The sequence below is a fragment of the Balaenoptera borealis genome, assembly GCF_965194805.1.
Source record: "Balaenoptera borealis genome assembly, chromosome: 5".
Classification (NCBI taxonomy): domain Eukaryota; kingdom Metazoa; phylum Chordata; class Mammalia; order Artiodactyla; family Balaenopteridae; genus Balaenoptera; species Balaenoptera borealis.
In genome coordinates this window covers 2,588,337-2,604,786 of record NC_138862.1, presented here as the reverse complement: position 1 = coordinate 2,604,786, position 16,450 = coordinate 2,588,337, and the positions used below count along the sequence as shown (strand labels likewise).

General features: G+C 44.9%; 1 protein-coding gene across 9 annotated transcripts in view; it reads right to left on the bottom strand.

Annotated features, from left to right (window-relative positions):
- HSF2BP (heat shock transcription factor 2 binding protein) overlaps nucleotides 1-16,450 on the bottom strand; it is a 90,440-nt gene that overhangs the window by 71,327 nt on the left and 2,663 nt on the right. For all 9 annotated transcript variants that reach the window (XM_082393519.1, XM_082393520.1, XM_082393517.1 and 6 more), the window contains exon 3: nucleotides 3,677-3,780. In XM_082393519.1, coding sequence (XP_082249645.1) covers nucleotides 3,677-3,780 — 104 coding nt within the window. The remainder of the gene's footprint in view (nucleotides 1-3,676; nucleotides 3,781-16,450) is intronic.

Genomic DNA, 16,450 nt, shown 5'->3' with positions numbered 1-16,450 from the left:
AGGAGGCAAGCGTGGGGAAGCGGCTGGGCATGGGTGCACCGGGGTAGCGCGACGGGGTCTCTGTGGTGATGCAACGGTGCTGTATGTTGAGTGCGGAGGTGAGTTCATGGATCTACACATGATAAAACTGCACAGAACTATGCTCACACACATAAGTAAGTGCAGGCAAAACTGGTGAACTTCAAACAAGTCTAAGTAAAACTGGTGAAACCTGCACAAGCACTGTGGGTGGCACCGATGTCAGTCTCCTGGTTTCCCTACACTGTAGCTGTGAAAGCTATTTACCACTGGAGGAAACTGGGTAAAGGGTATTGGGCTTCCCTGGACTTTCTGCAACTTTCTGTGAATCTATAATTATTTCAAAAAATGTCTTAACTAAAACACAAACTGGTTTGGGTGACAGTTGTACAATTGCATAAATCTAGTAAAAATTATCAAACTAGACTTTTACAACAGATGAATTTTATGGTATACAAAATACACCTCAATAAAGCTATATTTTAAAAAGAAACAATAATCAAACTCTGATATATCTACCTAAAGCGAATACTCATACATAACAGGGTAGCAAGCACAAAATTTTAAAGATTCCTTTAAGATCTTTGTGTAGTTCATTTCTTTCTTTTTTTTTAAAATTTATTTATTTATTTATTTTATGGCTGTGTTAGGTCTTCGTTTCTGTGCGAGGGCTTTCTCTAGTTGTGGCAAGCGGGGGCCACTCTTCATCGCGGTGCGCGGGCCTCTCACTATCGCGGCCTCTCTTGTTGCGGAGCACAGGCTCCAGACGCGCAGGCTCAGTAGTTGTGGCTCACGGGCCCAGCTGCTCCGCGGCATGTGGGATCTTCCCAGCCCAGGGCTCGAACCCGTGTCCCCTGCATTGGCAGGCAGATTCTCAACCACCGCGCCACCAGGGAAGCCCTGTAGTTCATTTCTGATTATAATAACTGAACTATACTATCAGTTAATTTTTCTTTAAAAACTTTCCTGAAATAATATACAATGTTTGCAACAACTTCCCATTTATCATCACAAATGCAGCAACTCTTTCCTAACAAATTAAAAATATAGATAATGAAAAAACAGCAGTCCATATTTAAGTTGGTTTACTGACTATGAAAGATGCTGCCCTAAGAAAACACAGAGAGGATGAAGCCATAGGTAAGCCGGGGAAACACGGCTCCTTGGAGAGAAGGCTGCGACTCTGCCCGTTGTCTGAAACAAGTCCACGCGCGCAGGAAAGCCGGCCAGGCACTAAATGCTGTGCCAGCAGAGACGCTGTGGAAGGCCTCAGCTAACCCTACGGTAGCAGCACAGTCCTTCAAATAGAAATTCAGACATCCTCCAACAGCTTCACTGGCGCTTTCTTCTCTTGAGTTCAAAGGCTGCTGTTGCCAGGACTCTCCCGGCCCACCCCTTAGATCACAACAAGGCCCAACTAGGCCCAAACTGACCCCGTTCGACTGTCACTGAGGAAACACCTCAACGGAGGGCACGAACCAAGCTTTTCTTGTCCCAGTGACGAACCTCTAGAGGGTTAGGCGCTGCTTCTCACCCAGCATCTCCTTTGTAATTTTGAGTCCACACTTTGCTTTCTGATCTTTCCTTACATGCTGGATTCAGTGATGTCTGCCTTCTCCTTAATGACTTTTACCCCAGCTGAAGTCCTTACTAGCAATACTGTAATTTAGTATCTAGCCCTGGATTCTTTCCTAGTTCCTCAACTCTAAAATAAGCTTCCAGAGTCCAGCCTCACGATCTGTACAGACCTGGGCAGAAAAGGCCACAGAAAAGGGAACTGCCAGTTCCCTACAGCAGGAAGAGACAGGGCCTTGTCACAGCAAACTTGCAGGGGCTCCAACCTGTATTAAATTGGCGGGACTATTAAGCAGGAGACTTAACTGGAAATAGGTAATGGTTTAACCTAAAATATTCCCACATTTTAACTAAGGTCAAAGTGTCTGGGCAATAACATGCTGATGATCTGACACTACTTTACCACAGCCATTTCTTCCTCTATCCTGGCATTTTCCCTGAATGGCTTATTTTTAAGCATTACATCTAAAATGCCAGCCAAACATGCATTTTTTCCCTATGCTTATCAATTTAAAAAAATAGGATATCTAAGATTCTGCCCAATTTAGGCTTCAACCTTAACAAGAATGTCTTGGCATTTTAAGGAGTACAGAACCAATGGATTGCATTGGTCACATTTATCAAATTCCTTCTTGCCTGCTGGTCAACTTCCTTCAGACAATGAAACTTTTAGGTCCAGACAAATTAACCATGCGTCCATCTTAATATATCATGATCTGAATAGAACATGACTGAGCTAGAATTTCAGCTTTCAATGTGTGACACTCAACCTAACTCAGTTTCGAGACTAAAACCCTTTCCCTGGTCTTCTCTACTTGCTCGGTATTAAAGTCTACACAGTCCATTTCTCCATCAGTCTGGAAAGACGTTGTTGAGCCCTCTTTTTCAAGGAGAAAAACTACCATGGCTTCCAGTTCTTTGATGAAACCTCAGATGCATGGCCTTCTGGCCAAGTGTCTGCGATTTCATATTGCTGGAGCATTCACTGTATCTCTGGGAGCTGCAGCTTTCTATAAGTTTGCTGTGGCTGAACCAAGAAAGAAGGCATATGCAGATTTCTACAGAATTTATGATTCCATAAAAGATTTTGAGGCGATGAGGAAAGCTACTGTCTTTCAGAGTGCAAAATGATTTTGGAAATGTAAAGAATGTCTTTGGGTTGATTTCCATGGCAGTTTGTCACTTACCTGTGTTCCTAAACTATGAAACTAAGAACTATGAATATCTGGGCTAAGGAATAGTTTTTCTTGATAAATAAACAATTAACAAATACGTGGGGGAAAAATAAAGGCTATACAAAATCCACCAGTTTTGGAAAACCTCCACTGTAGCCACAAACCTTCAGAATTCCTCCACATGAGGAGGTAGCACGACACAAAGCTTAGCACGCGGCAGTGGGACCTGGGACCAGCCTCCTCACACTCCTGCAGGCTAACACACATGCTGATCCAGCTGTGCTGGGAGAAACAAGTGAGATGCATGGACAGCTGCTGACCACCTGCCAGCACACAGTTAACAACACATCCTAGCTTCTGTCACTAGTACTATTACTACTTTACTCTTCAAAAATAAAAATTCATTCAAGCTCCAAATTTCAGCAGAAGTGGCAGAAGAGTTCTAGTTTTATAGAAGAGGAAATAATTTATTCCATGCAAAAAAATGTATAATTTTTAAGAAATATTATTAGTCTCCCCAAATGTTAAAATGAAATATAATTGGTTATTTCTAAAATATCAGTAAATGATGTGCAAAGTTGATTACAAATATTTCTATTTAATATATCTATCTCTGATTATAAATCATTGTACGCATGATATTTTCAAGATTATTATGAGTTTTAATAACTTGGATCGGGCTTTTAGACACTGAATTAACAGTAAGTGACTATTAAAAGGCACCAAGTAAATAATCCCCCACATTAAATGGTTGTAAATTCAAACGATCAACTATTTTCCAACCCATTCGGGATAAATACATGTAAAAATGCAATGTCTTGAGGCTTAAGGGCTGGAGTGTGGCCTGCACCGCTTTGTGGTCACGGCCACAGAGCTGGCACTTTACACGGACCCTGTGAGCATCATACCTTCTTCTCGCTCACGCTGTCCTCTTGCACAGACTCCAGGCGGGCTTTGAAGTGCTCACAATCCATTCTCAGTTGCTCTAACTCTTGCTCTTTCCTTTCCAGGTCTAGAAGAGACATTAAGAATACTCAGTATTTCAAATCACTAATCTCTCCTAAGCATCCATTTTGCTTAATCTTCTCTTAGGAAAACCTGATTTCTTAGATAGGATTATTCACATAACACCAGTCCTTGAATAACCAATATTCTAAAAGTCCTGCTTTTTAAGTTTTTGTCAGTTTTTTGCCCATGGCAGAAAGCACCTTTTTGTTTTCTGTTTTCTGTTTTTAAGACTTCATTTTACTGCCAGACTTGCACTCAAGGTTTTAAGAAAGCATGTTATTTAAAGGATTGAAGGCAGGGCTGAGCAGCCGACTGTCTCATGGCACAGACTTGTATCTGCTCCATAAAAAGCAGAAGGCAGCTCAGTGAGGAGACGGTGCCAGTCGGGCTGATTCACAAAGCTCGCCTCACCACGGGCGGACGGACTGCGCGGGAACAGCTGCCGCCGCCGTCAATGGAGAAGCGAAAGCAGCGGCAATGGAGACAAGAGGTGGCCACAGTGAAAGACGGGAGGTCGGGAACGCTCCCGCTCCACCACATTCGTTCAGGTGAGGATTCAAAGGGCCAACAAAAGTCCCAAAAGACATCCATGTTAATAAATCTGAAATCAACCGTACTGTCAACTCTAAATAAAAAATATTATGCTACAGAAATACTGACATTCAAAACGCAAAGAAACAGGTACTTTAAAGTTTTAAGTGCCTTGACTTCAAGGACTAAGATATCATCAGTTTTAATGCTAACATATACCAAGATTTGAGGGGGGGCTTGTGCTCAGAGCTACTGGTGTAACTTCTTCATTAAAGTAGCACTGCTTGGGGTGGGGGCAGTGACTCTCAAACTTCCCTGCGCATCAGAATCCCCTGGAAGGCTTGTCCAAGCACAGCCTGCCGGGCCCCATCCTCAGTTTCGGACTCTGAAGTAGGCCTGAGACTCTGCATTTCTAACAAGTTCCCAGTGAGGCTGATACCGCCGGCCTGGGGACAGACTTTGAGAGTGACTGCTTCAGGGCAACAGCCACATCTCTCACCACCAACAAAATGAGATCAGCACACAGCCAGCAAGAGCAAACAGCGGAGCCCGGCCCCAGGGGTGTAGAACAGCGGGAAGTGGAGGCCAGTACAAGGCAGCCTGCCCTGAGGGCGCCGCATCGGGCAGCCCCGAGAAGCAGCTCCCAGACACTGCCTCCGACGGACAGAAGAGAAGGGGTGTGGCTTTATGACCTGGGGGTCTGGGACAGCAAGGGAAGCCCAGACGAGACACTGGCAGTGAGGGGCGGGGATCTGTGCCAAGAACAATGCAGGCATTCCAAAAGCTCTGGAACAATAAAGGGAGTCCTACATTTTCTAGAGACCCTTTGCCCTAGAAGGGAGATTAAAACCTAAAGCTAAATATTCAGTTAACGACTGTGAAACAGCTGGCAAAGCTTCTCTTAAAACGGGTTTCTTAGAAACTGGGGTGGGATGTATTATGCCACAACATGACTTTCACTGGAATTCTTTATTTTGTCCCACTAATCCTGGCCACCCAAGAAACCAACTATATCAATCAAGTGCTTACTTTGAAAAATACATATCTGCCTTTTGTAACGATGTTAAAGGAAAACATATAGTTATGAATGACATGTGAACTGCAAATGGTCACAGACAAAAAGAAAAATGAACAAAAACTGAGATAAAATCACTGGTGGCGTAAAACTTTTTCTTTGCAGTTAATTTTTAATTCTTCTCTTCTATTACTACACTGTATATTACTCAAACACGGTAAAGAAGACAGGAAATTACATGGCTCACGTGTAAAAATATGTAGGAATTAATTATGACCACCCAAAAGACTCACTATGGTAATTTCATAATCTCTCACTCTATAGAGCTGCTTATGACCTTACTGTAAGTTAACATAACAAAGGGACGGGGTTAAACCATCCCACTCTACCCCCCAGAATTCAAAGGCAGTATCAGGGTGGTCAACCCACCCACCCCAGGCTCTCCGGGAGGCAGCTGGTGGCTTTGTGCTGAACAAGGCCACCGCCTTGTGGCGAGAGGGGAGCACTGCCACCACCTTCCTGCATTTTCACCTTGGCCCACACGGCATGCCTGCCGCCTCAAACGCGAGGGCAGGGATCTTCACGTGTTCTGATGCATCTCACGAGCCTAGAACAGTACACGGCACCGAGCAGGCACTTTATAAATACTTGTCACGTAAATGAATTTCACTTCTTTATACAGCCAGAGCTAATCCTTGGATAAAGAAAAAAACTCAGCTATTCTGATTATATGTCTTATTCTTCTACAAGAGGATATATTGCTTCTGCAATTTTTTAAAAAAATCAGGGACAGAAATAATACATATATAGTACATTATACATGGTCAAGACATTACCTTACCCAGCCTCAGTATTAGAACGAGGAAGAGGATGCCACCCAGCCTAGATTGTATTTCACCTGCTAAGCTTTAGCATTCAAAATGAAGGAGAAATCTGAGTAAAAGGGTGGCCTAGACAGACTATCAGTATATAGAAACAACCTAAATCACAGGCCATTTCAACATCTATATATCTTCTGAAACTTAGAATCCTTTTTTGATAGCTTTAATAACATGGAATGACTATCAACTTATTCACAGGAAGGGTACAGAGAGCCATAAATGAAAAGCGGGGTGACTAAAACCCAGCTAAAGAAATTTAAAGTATAAAAAAAGGGATCGATTTCTCCTACCCTTTACCACCTGGCATGTTTATAATACATTATTAATTGTAATATTTAATAAATTATCAGATATTTCATGTAATAAGAAAAAAGAAAATATTTGTTCTTAATCAAAATAGCTCAGTAAAGAGTCTCAAATCCAAAATAAGGGCTTTTTAATAGCCATCAACTTTTACATTCTTCTCACTAATAGGTTTAGAAAAGAATTTAGAATTAGCTACTGATGGAATCCATCTTTACTATGAGCTGAGATTTGGAGGGTATGTTAGTTTCCTAGATCTGCCATAACAAAGTACCACAAACTGGGTGGCTTAGAACAGAAATGTATTCTCTCATCTTTCTGGAGGCTACAGTGTGAAATCAAGCTGTTGGCAAGGACATGCTCCCTCTGAAATCTGTGGATGAAGGATCCTTCCCCGTCTCTTCCACCTTCTGGTGGCCCCAGACGTCCCTGGGCTTGCAGCAGTGTAACCCCAACCTGCCTCTGCCTTTGTCTGGCCTCCTCCCTGTCTCTTCACATTATTTTCCCTCCGTGTACTTCTGTCTCTGTGTCCAAATTTCCTCTTTTAAGAAGGATACCAGTCACATTGGATTAGGGCCCACCCTAAAGACCTCATTTTAACTTAATCGGCCTGTCAAAAAATATAAGTTGAAAAAGTGAAAAGATAAGAATATTCCGGGATTCATTTAAACACACAAAAAAACCTCAGTTAAAGAGTTTAAATGCATTTCCAGCCAAACGACACTTTAATTAGCTGTCAAATTTTTAAAACAAACCAAAGGGAGTGGGGGAGGAGAGTTGGAACCAGAATATGGAAATAGAATTTTTTTTTTCCTGCGCTGCCAAAAATCTGCTTCGTTTTCTAACGTAAAGGCCACTGGAGCACTCTTTCATAAGAGGAAGAAAACGTGTGACTAATAGGAATCTGTCCTATGCTGGCACCGTCAATGTACTTGGCACTACGTTTTCACACCTCCACGTTGGAGCTCCTCAGCCTGCCCGTGAATTATCAAGGAAAAGGATCTGATCTTATCCTTTTTATATCCCGTCACCTAGCAGAGCTTGACACATACCAGGCATACAGTGAATACCTACCTGACTGATTTTCAACTGAGTTCTATCGCAGAAAACTAAGATCAACCTTGCTGAACTCAAACGAATTCTGTTAAAGTTATTTCCCAAACCAAAGAGTCAGGGACTTCCGCTTTTCACTGACTGGCATAAAATACAACGTTAACAACTGGGTGGTTGGTAGTGATCTGTCCAAGTAGCGTATGTCTCCACCCCTCCACCCGGCTACCTTTCTGCCCCTCAGTCCGCTAAGCCCCCAGCAGTAGTCCATCTTCTCCTTTCCCAGTCCCCAGCATTCTGGACAGTCTCCACGCGCCCTTCAGATCCTCTCTCCAACCTGCTCTGTCCCGAGAGGTAAGAGGTTGAACTCAACCTCCACAGCGACCGGCTCCCTTGCCTGTTGGATTTGGACAGTGGGTCCCCACAGGAAACAAGGACAGGAGGCAGGGTGGGACATCGACTTCCCCACTACATTACCCCTGCCAGGCTCAAGCAGCAGCGGTTTCCTCCTCCGAGCTGAGGCATGGTCCTGCCCAGCACCCACCCTCCTGCCAGTCTGGCCGCTCGCTGGGAGGCCACGGCGCCCCACTCTTCCAGGTTCTGGGCCTTCGCCTCCCTTGTGCTGGTTCCCCAAACCCTGCCCACCTTGGTCTGTCATCTCTTCATGATATGCTCTGTTTACCCCTTCTGTTTCCTGCCAGGAGCTGGACTGGATACACTCTGGTATTTATTATCTCATATGGGCCACAATAAACCTTTGGTCAAATTAAATAATATCTTCTTGGCACTCACTCTTTAATGATTATCCCACTCTCTAATGATTCTCTCTCTAGTTCATGTTTCTTCTTTCTTTTTCCTTTTTTTGGTGGCCGCACCACTCGGCTTGTGGGATCTTAGTTCCCCAACCAGGGATCGAACCCGCGCCCTCAGCAGTGAAAGCGCGGAGTCCTAACCACTGGACCGCCAGGGAAGTCCCTAGTTCATATTTCTATGGGCCAGAATAATTCTTCTCTGAGCTGAAACAGAGGTCCCCCTCTCTTCTCATTAATATCAAACTCTTGGGAAATTAATCTCAAAACACCCCACAAATGCTTTAGAAATCACGTAGTGCAGTGCTTTTCAAACCCCACTGCTAAGAACCCAAGTGCCTCAGGGATGCTTATGGTTCTGTAAACATTTAATTAGTATTTCCATTTTACAATATGTTTTTCACTGTTTTATTTGGAAATAATTTCAAACTTACAAAATGTTGCATGAATAAAAATAATACAACGAATACCCACATACCCTTTACCCACACTTACGTACTGTTTAACATTTCACCACATTTGCTCATCATTTGGACCATACACAAGCATACACACAGTACATTTTTTCAGCCAGTTTAGGGTAAGTTACATATATCATGGTCCTTTACTTCTAAATACTTCAGTGAACATTTTCCAAGAATAGGGATAATGTCTTAGTTACCCAGTATACACAGTTGTCAACCTCAGAAAAATTAACATACCTTTACCTAATCTACCATGGATATTAGAATTTTGTCAAATGATCTAAAACTGCCCTTTACAGCATTTTCTTCCTTCAAGGTACAGCATCTAGTCTAGGATCAGGTATTGCATTTAATTGTCATGTATCTTTAGTCTCCATTAATTTGGAACATCTCCATAGCCTGTCCTTTCTGTATGACATCACAATACATTTTTAACAATTTAAAAGTCATAACAACATACATGGAAGAACCATTTCCAGCTAGCATGGTGATGTAGCAGATCAATCTTCCCCCCCCAAGAATAAGTAGGAAAGCAGAATGTGAACAAACCAGAAAAAAGTTGTTTCAAGGTACTTGAGAGCCAAGACCTAGAGAAGAGGGAAATGCACTGAAGTGAGCAAGCCCAACCTTCCAGCCCACTCTTCCCCAAGGCATCTGCATACGCAAAAGCAGCACAGGCGAAGAGGCAGCGACGCTGAGCAGAGCATCTCCCACGGAGTACAGAGCTACTAGGCAGCCGAGCCCTGGGGCAGGCCGTGATCCTGCAGGAGGTGGAAGCTCAGGGAAAGCGCAGAGGGGCTGCAGAGGGAGGCAGGCGGGCCGTGAGTGGAGAGAGGCCAGGAGGCCAGGCAGAGCTGTCATCAACCTCATGGCGCTGGAGAGGTCAGAACAGAAGGTCAGGGCACTTCCCTGGTGCTCCAGCGGGTAAGACTCTGCGCGCCCAGTGCAGGGGGCCTGGGTTTGATCCCTGGCCGGGGAACTAGATCCCGCACGCATGCCGCAACTGAGAGTACACATACTGCAACTAAGACCTGGTGCAGCCAAATAAATAAATGATAAATAAATAAATATTTAAAAAAAAGAAAAGAAAAAGAAAAAAAAACTGAAGGCCAGGCAGGGCCCGCCTAGATGGAAGGACTCTGGGAAATGACTCAAGCTCTCAGTTAGACCCCCTTGAAGAACTAAAACCCTAAGAGGGAGAATGAACTAGAAACAGGCCAGCTCGAACTAAGACTGAAACCAGCCGTGAACCAGCTCAATCCCTAACTGGATTTAGGTGAACTACTCTGACTCCATTCTAACTGACTGAGAGAAGCCAGGGGGAAAAAGTCCTTGCTGGAGAAAAATATCAATATCCAGAGCCTCTACACACTTCATTTTTTAAAATCCATTAATCAATTAAAAAAATTACCAGAACTACCAACAGGAAAAACAGACAATACAAGCAGATCAACAGGTGATCCAGACAATGGATTTATCAGACTTAGACTTTGAAATAACTGTGACCAATACGTTCCAGAAATAGACAACAAGAGAGTTTCACCAGGGAGCAAGAATAAAAAACAACCTAGTAGAAAATGAACACAAAAACTAATAAATACTAGTATTTAAAAAAAATTTTTAAATAAATAACAGAGCTAATAAAGAATTGAGAATCAGACCCACATAAAACTAGCTACTATGACAAAAGACACTGTAGCACAGGAGGGAAAGACTGCCTTTTCAATAAATGGCACTGGGTCAGTTGGCCACAGATGGCTGGTGGCTATTTTTAAAACAGACATAGACAGCATAGATCATACAACACCTTCATCACCACACAAGGTTCTACTGGACTATGCTCACAGAGGTAAGGTGCTGCTGTACAGATTTCAAATTACACAAAGTAACTTTTTTTCTCTGCTAAAAACCGAGTCAAATATCTCTCCAGTATATCATGGCTGCACTTCTTTGTATTCACTGCTGATATGCACTCTACTAACATTTAAGTATATTTATTTAAACAAATAAATTTTTTAAGTTAAAACTAATGTTGCAGATTTTAAAATGTCAGTAATGACACTGTAGTTTATGTTTGGCGTCAACATGTAAAATTAAATAATTCCAACGCCTCTGAGACTCTGAGCGAATATCTGACAGACTGCCACTAAGGTGGCAAGTTGTTTTTAAATTATATCATTTAACATCTCAAATGCAACGTAATTCATTTGGAAAGTGTTTTCTATAAGACAATGAAAATTTAAATGGGCTGAGTGGCTTTGCCATCATCTCTCTCCAAAATGAACACCTGCCAACCAAGAAAGGCAAGCAATTCTTAGACTTGGTGACTTAATTGCGAAACAAAAATATCTGACCCCTCTGATTTCAAGCTTCAAGATCAGTTTAATTGAAACCTGTCCTCATGTTGAAAGGTGAGCTGTTTAAAACATTTCTCATTTGCAATTCCTTATCTCTGGGATTTGTCTTTTTCTTGCTACTTAACAACCACAAATGAAAATAGAAACTGGACACTGAGGATGGTACTGCAACCGTCTTCCAAAATGTCTAATGTTAAATTTTTGTTTTCATCAAAACACCTTCATTGGGGACTTCCCTGGTGGCACAGTGGCTAAGAATCCGCCTGCCAATACAGGGGACACAGGTTCAAGCCCTGGTCCGGGAAGATCCCACGTGCCACAACTACTGAAGCCCGCACGCCTAGAGCCCGTGCTCCGCAACAAGAGAAGCCACCGCAATGAGAAGCCCACGCACCGCAATGAAGAGTGGCCCCCGCTCACAACTAGAGAAAGCCCGCGCGCGGCAGCAAAGACCCAACACAGCCAAAAATAAATAAATAAATTTTAAAAAAACACCTTCATTGTACCCACTGATTTTAAAAGTAAATGTTATAAAACTGAATTTTTAAAATAATTATGCAGAAAATACAACTTTCATTTATTTTACATATTGAACAACCATATACTATATAAAATTTTATTTTTTTGAAAAAAGCAGGATTCTCCCAGTTTAAAACAAATTCGTGCCATGCGCTGATGTAGTAATAACTCCTTCACTGTTGGAAGAATGTGCACCAGAAGGGATGAGAGAAAAGGGGGGTGAGCGAACTTTTACCGAGTACGGTTGAGCCCTGAACAACACGGGAGTTATGAGTGCTGATCCCCCCCCGCGCCCCGAAGTATAGCTCTGCAGTCACCGCGAGGAGGGCCGTGCAGCGCTGCAGCATCACGGGGACCCGCTTACCACGCGAGGGTCCAGGGCCCCTCCACCCGCGGACGTCCTCGTCCTCTCCGTGGAGGGCGCCCCAGCCCCGCCTGTACCAAGCACGTGCCAAAGGGGAGCTCACTGTAAAGCCTGATGCCTCCAGTGAGGCAAGCGCGGCTGTCCTCGTTCTAGACAGGGGAATAGCGGAGACGGCCGACAGCAGCAGCGCACTGACCGCTCCTACCTCCCCGTTTTCCCCGGCTGAGCTCTGCGCCCACCGCGGAGCCTAACCAGACCAACCATTTCTTCTCACGTCCTGTCCACCCCACCCATGCAGCCACAGCCCACACCCTAACGTCAAGTCCACACCTTCCTTGATGAGCACTTTACGTTAATTTTTCTTCACCTTCCAACCAAGTCCTCAACCTATCCTAACTTAGATGCAAAAATCATTCCCCTGAAAATGTCATTTTAATCACTATTTTGAAGTCATTTCCATGTGCTAATTTCCAACTGCCTCTCCTTCCAAATTTAAAACAATAATCCGTGATTATTCTGTCTTGCATAAACTGCTCACATTCACTGACATCTGCTATACCCCAATCTCTGCTCCACGTCAAGCAGAAAAACTAGCTTATTAACCCACAACCAATCCTGCTCGCTCCCATTTGTGACTTTCCTACATGCCTTATCCCAGCCTAAAATATCTTTCCATTTCCCTTCTAATAAATCATGCCTCTGCCCTCAATGTTCATCTATTCCCCAAAGATTCTCAGGCAACACCCTTGGAGGATTATTCCAAACTCCACCACCTACTGCCCAGTTTCCCAAAGGAAACTAAGTTACCGTGCTAGAGGCAGAATTAAGTCCCATTCACGACCAGACACCCATCACACCGTCCTAAGTCCTCTGGTTGGCTTGTACAGCCTGAGCCCATCCACACCATCCAAAGATCCACACCTGTTCTCCTAAAGAAACTTGCCCTGAAGTCAGGTGTATGGCTTCCCTCTCCTTCCTCCCTGCCTGCATCCACTCCTACGTTGCCCTTTCTCATTGCTTAAGACAGGAGGCACACAGCAACTCTGAATACTGGTCAAAGCCAAGAACCGTCCTGGACCACAGGCCAGGGAGAGGGTGGATGAACCCACATGTCAAACAGCTCTTGCTGCCACTGCGTGATCCTTGGATTGACTCTAAGGGACCCATTCTCAAAGCAATGGCCCCTGTGTAATCCCTCTGGGAAGACAGGCCCTTGGGAAGGCCGAGGAAGGGCCATCAGACCTAGTCCTCACAAAAAGATAAAGGGGCGGGGGGGGGGGTGATTTTTGTTTTCTTTCATGTCACCTGAGTGATAAGAATTCAAGAGCCAAGGAATTCTCTGGCGGTCCAATGGTTAGGACTCTGCACTTTCACTGCCAAGGGTCTAGGTTCGATCCCTGGTCTGGGAACTAAGATCCCACAAGCTGCGCAGTGCAGCCAAAAAAAGAAAAAAAAAAAAAAAAAAAGAATTCAAGAGCCAAAATTAAGTGAAAGATGCCTCTTAGGAGGCCATCTTCTAGGCCAGGCCTCAGACCAGAGAAGCAGAAGTCTTCAAGGGCCAGCTCGTGTTCAAGGTTCACAGTGAAGCCTACCACAAGCACTCCGGTCCACTTCGACCCTCCCTTCCTATACACCCAGTGACCTGTAGCACACGCTAGCCTCACGAGATACCACAGCAATTTTAAAAAAAGAGCATGCAGGAACGGGAGGCTGGGTGGTCCCTTAGGACCAAATACTCAGCCAGGCACAGAGAATATAACGGGAGACCCTGCCCTTCCACCAATTTATACTGTAAGATGGGACTAAAACCATTCTGTCTGAAGGAAAAGTACAGGATGCTATGACAACATCCAACAGGAAGACAAATCTTGTCTAGGCAGTCAGATAAGGAAATGAGTCTGGGCCAGAGCTACGTCCAATAATACAAATCCTTTCAAGCCATGGTACAGTTTTAAAGTTTGGGGTGGTAGGGGGTTTGGGTCAGGGTTTTGTTTGTTTTTTGGTCTTTATCCTAAGAGCAAAGAGAAGCCACTGAAAACTGACTTAAGCAGGGGAATGACATAATCAGACTGAATTGTTAAAAATTACTCAGGCTACAGTATACAAAGCAGACTGGTGAGTGGCAATGAGTTAGTGCTATCAGGAGCAGAGATTCAGGCAAAATGACAGGGGCCTGGACTCGGTGGAGGCAGTGGCAATGGAGGTGGCTGATGAATTCTGGATGCATCCATGAGGGGAAACGTACAGGACTTACAGGGAGACAGGCCGGGGCTGGAAGGGGAGAGAACAGTGAGAGGAGAGGTGGGCAACAAGGAGGATCCCAGGTCTCTGTCTGGATGGTGGTGCCCTGGGGAGGCTGGGAAAGCCCGGTGTCCAGTGGGGTAGGGACGGGATAGCATGAGTCAGATGTGAGAAAGTAAAATTAGCCTGCTCTGAGAAAGTGAAAATCTGTCCTGCAATTTGCTAGGCTGGGATAACAGACACAGAAAGCTGGCTGCCAAGTTAACAGGAAACAACATTTCTCCCAAGGACACACTGCAAGAGTAAAGTGTCATGATGAACCCTTCTTTCAGTGGCTACTGATTTCTTGTTCAGAGAAAGTTTACTCTCTAAAATCCTAGACTATCAGAAATTGTGCTGTTTGGAATTATACTAGTAAGAAGGAGGAAACATCCACTCTCGCCTGCAGGGTCGCAGTCACTGTGACACAGAGCAGAGCCTTGATAGCCAGCCAGCTGCAGAGCTTCAAATAAAGGATTTCTAGACCTGATGTGCCACCATCTACCTAAATTTTGTAGTTTTCAAGGAAGCAGGACCTGGGGCCACTGCAGTGAGACCTGATGCTGACCCCTTCACACACAGACCTGCTCTGCTTGGAGCCCATGAAATCACAGCTCCATCTGCACTTCATCTAAACTCGGCCCTGCCTCAAATCCTACAGCAACTCTGTCCTTTCCTTTGTTGGCAAGATGCCCACAGTCCCTCTGGTGCGTGGTCTCGCTCACTGCAATGAGCCAATAATCTGCCCTTCTCAGAATACAGGTCCTTCCTGATGGCTGCAGCCTGATAACGCTAAGACAAACACTTAGAATTTGAAATGAATGTGAAACAAGCGAGAAGAAATGCCAAGTAGGAGTTAGATACAGGGCCCTGAGCCTGGAGAAGAAGTCAGGCTAGAGAAAAACCTATGAGACCCTGGCATCGAGATGGCAACTGAAGCTATGTGTGTGCAGAGATTGCCCACGGAGAGGCCACGGAGTGAGGAGAGAAGGGGGCCTAGGCCTGAGCCTCGAGCACCTCCACGAGCTGAAAGGCTGCTGCAAAGAAGGCTGACTCAGCAAAGCAGACCGAGAAGATCAATGGAAAAGAGGTGATGGCGTGGCTGGGGAAGGCCAAGGACTGTGAGGCAAGATCTCCTAGAGCCTCACTTTGATCAGGTCGCCATGGAGTCATTTGTGGGCCTCGTTTTTGTAACCACCAGCCTGATTTTGACAGAGGACTAATCTCCAAAAATTGGCTTGTGCTCACCAACTCATGAGAAGACCCTGATGTATTTTTCAGAATGCCAACTGACTAATTTTCAGTGAGAAATACAACTACCCAGCAGGCTGACATACTCAGCTGCTGGTCAGCACTTTCCTTCCCTAAATGAGCATGAGATCAGGACTAAGGAAATTAAGAAGACCATGACCTGGAGCTACAGTAACCAGTGACAGAGAGCATACCTGGCGGCGTCCCAGCAGGAAACAAGGGAACCCTGGTGTGCACTTTATGGAAAGGACTACTTACAGAGGGGAGAGCAGGGGTCAGAGACCCAAAAGGGATGGTAAGGCACCCAGCAACTGGCAGCAGCCCTCCGGCTGAAAGAATGAGGGGGGGAAACAGTGCTCCTGGAGCCCAGTGAGAGCTGCGAGTGACTCCTGGGTGCGAGTCATAGCTGTGGAGGGAGCAGGAGGAAACACCCCGAACTCCTTCTATCGGAGAGCACCGCTGGCAGCCAGCAAGGAGGCAAGAGGCAGGCAGCCTGCAGGAGCCCACCTCCCAGAGCACACCACAGGGCCGAGAGCGGATCTGAGGATTCCAAAGAGAGAATAACAGGCAGGGAGCCATGGCAACCATGAGCATTCTCCCCTCTAACTGGATATGGCTGCCCCCTTGACCAGATACTTTTCCACTAACCAGAAACTTATACTGTTGAGTCCAGATACCTTCTTGTCTGGACTAGCGCTAAAGACATGACCTGGGCCTCCGAGATACACCTCTTCTAGAGGCCAAGCAGCGATGGCAAACAATCAAACACAACGGTAAGTTAGCCTTAACCACTGAAGGCTGATTTGATAGTAACTCGGCCTCGATCAGGCAAGTACTGAATCAATCCGAA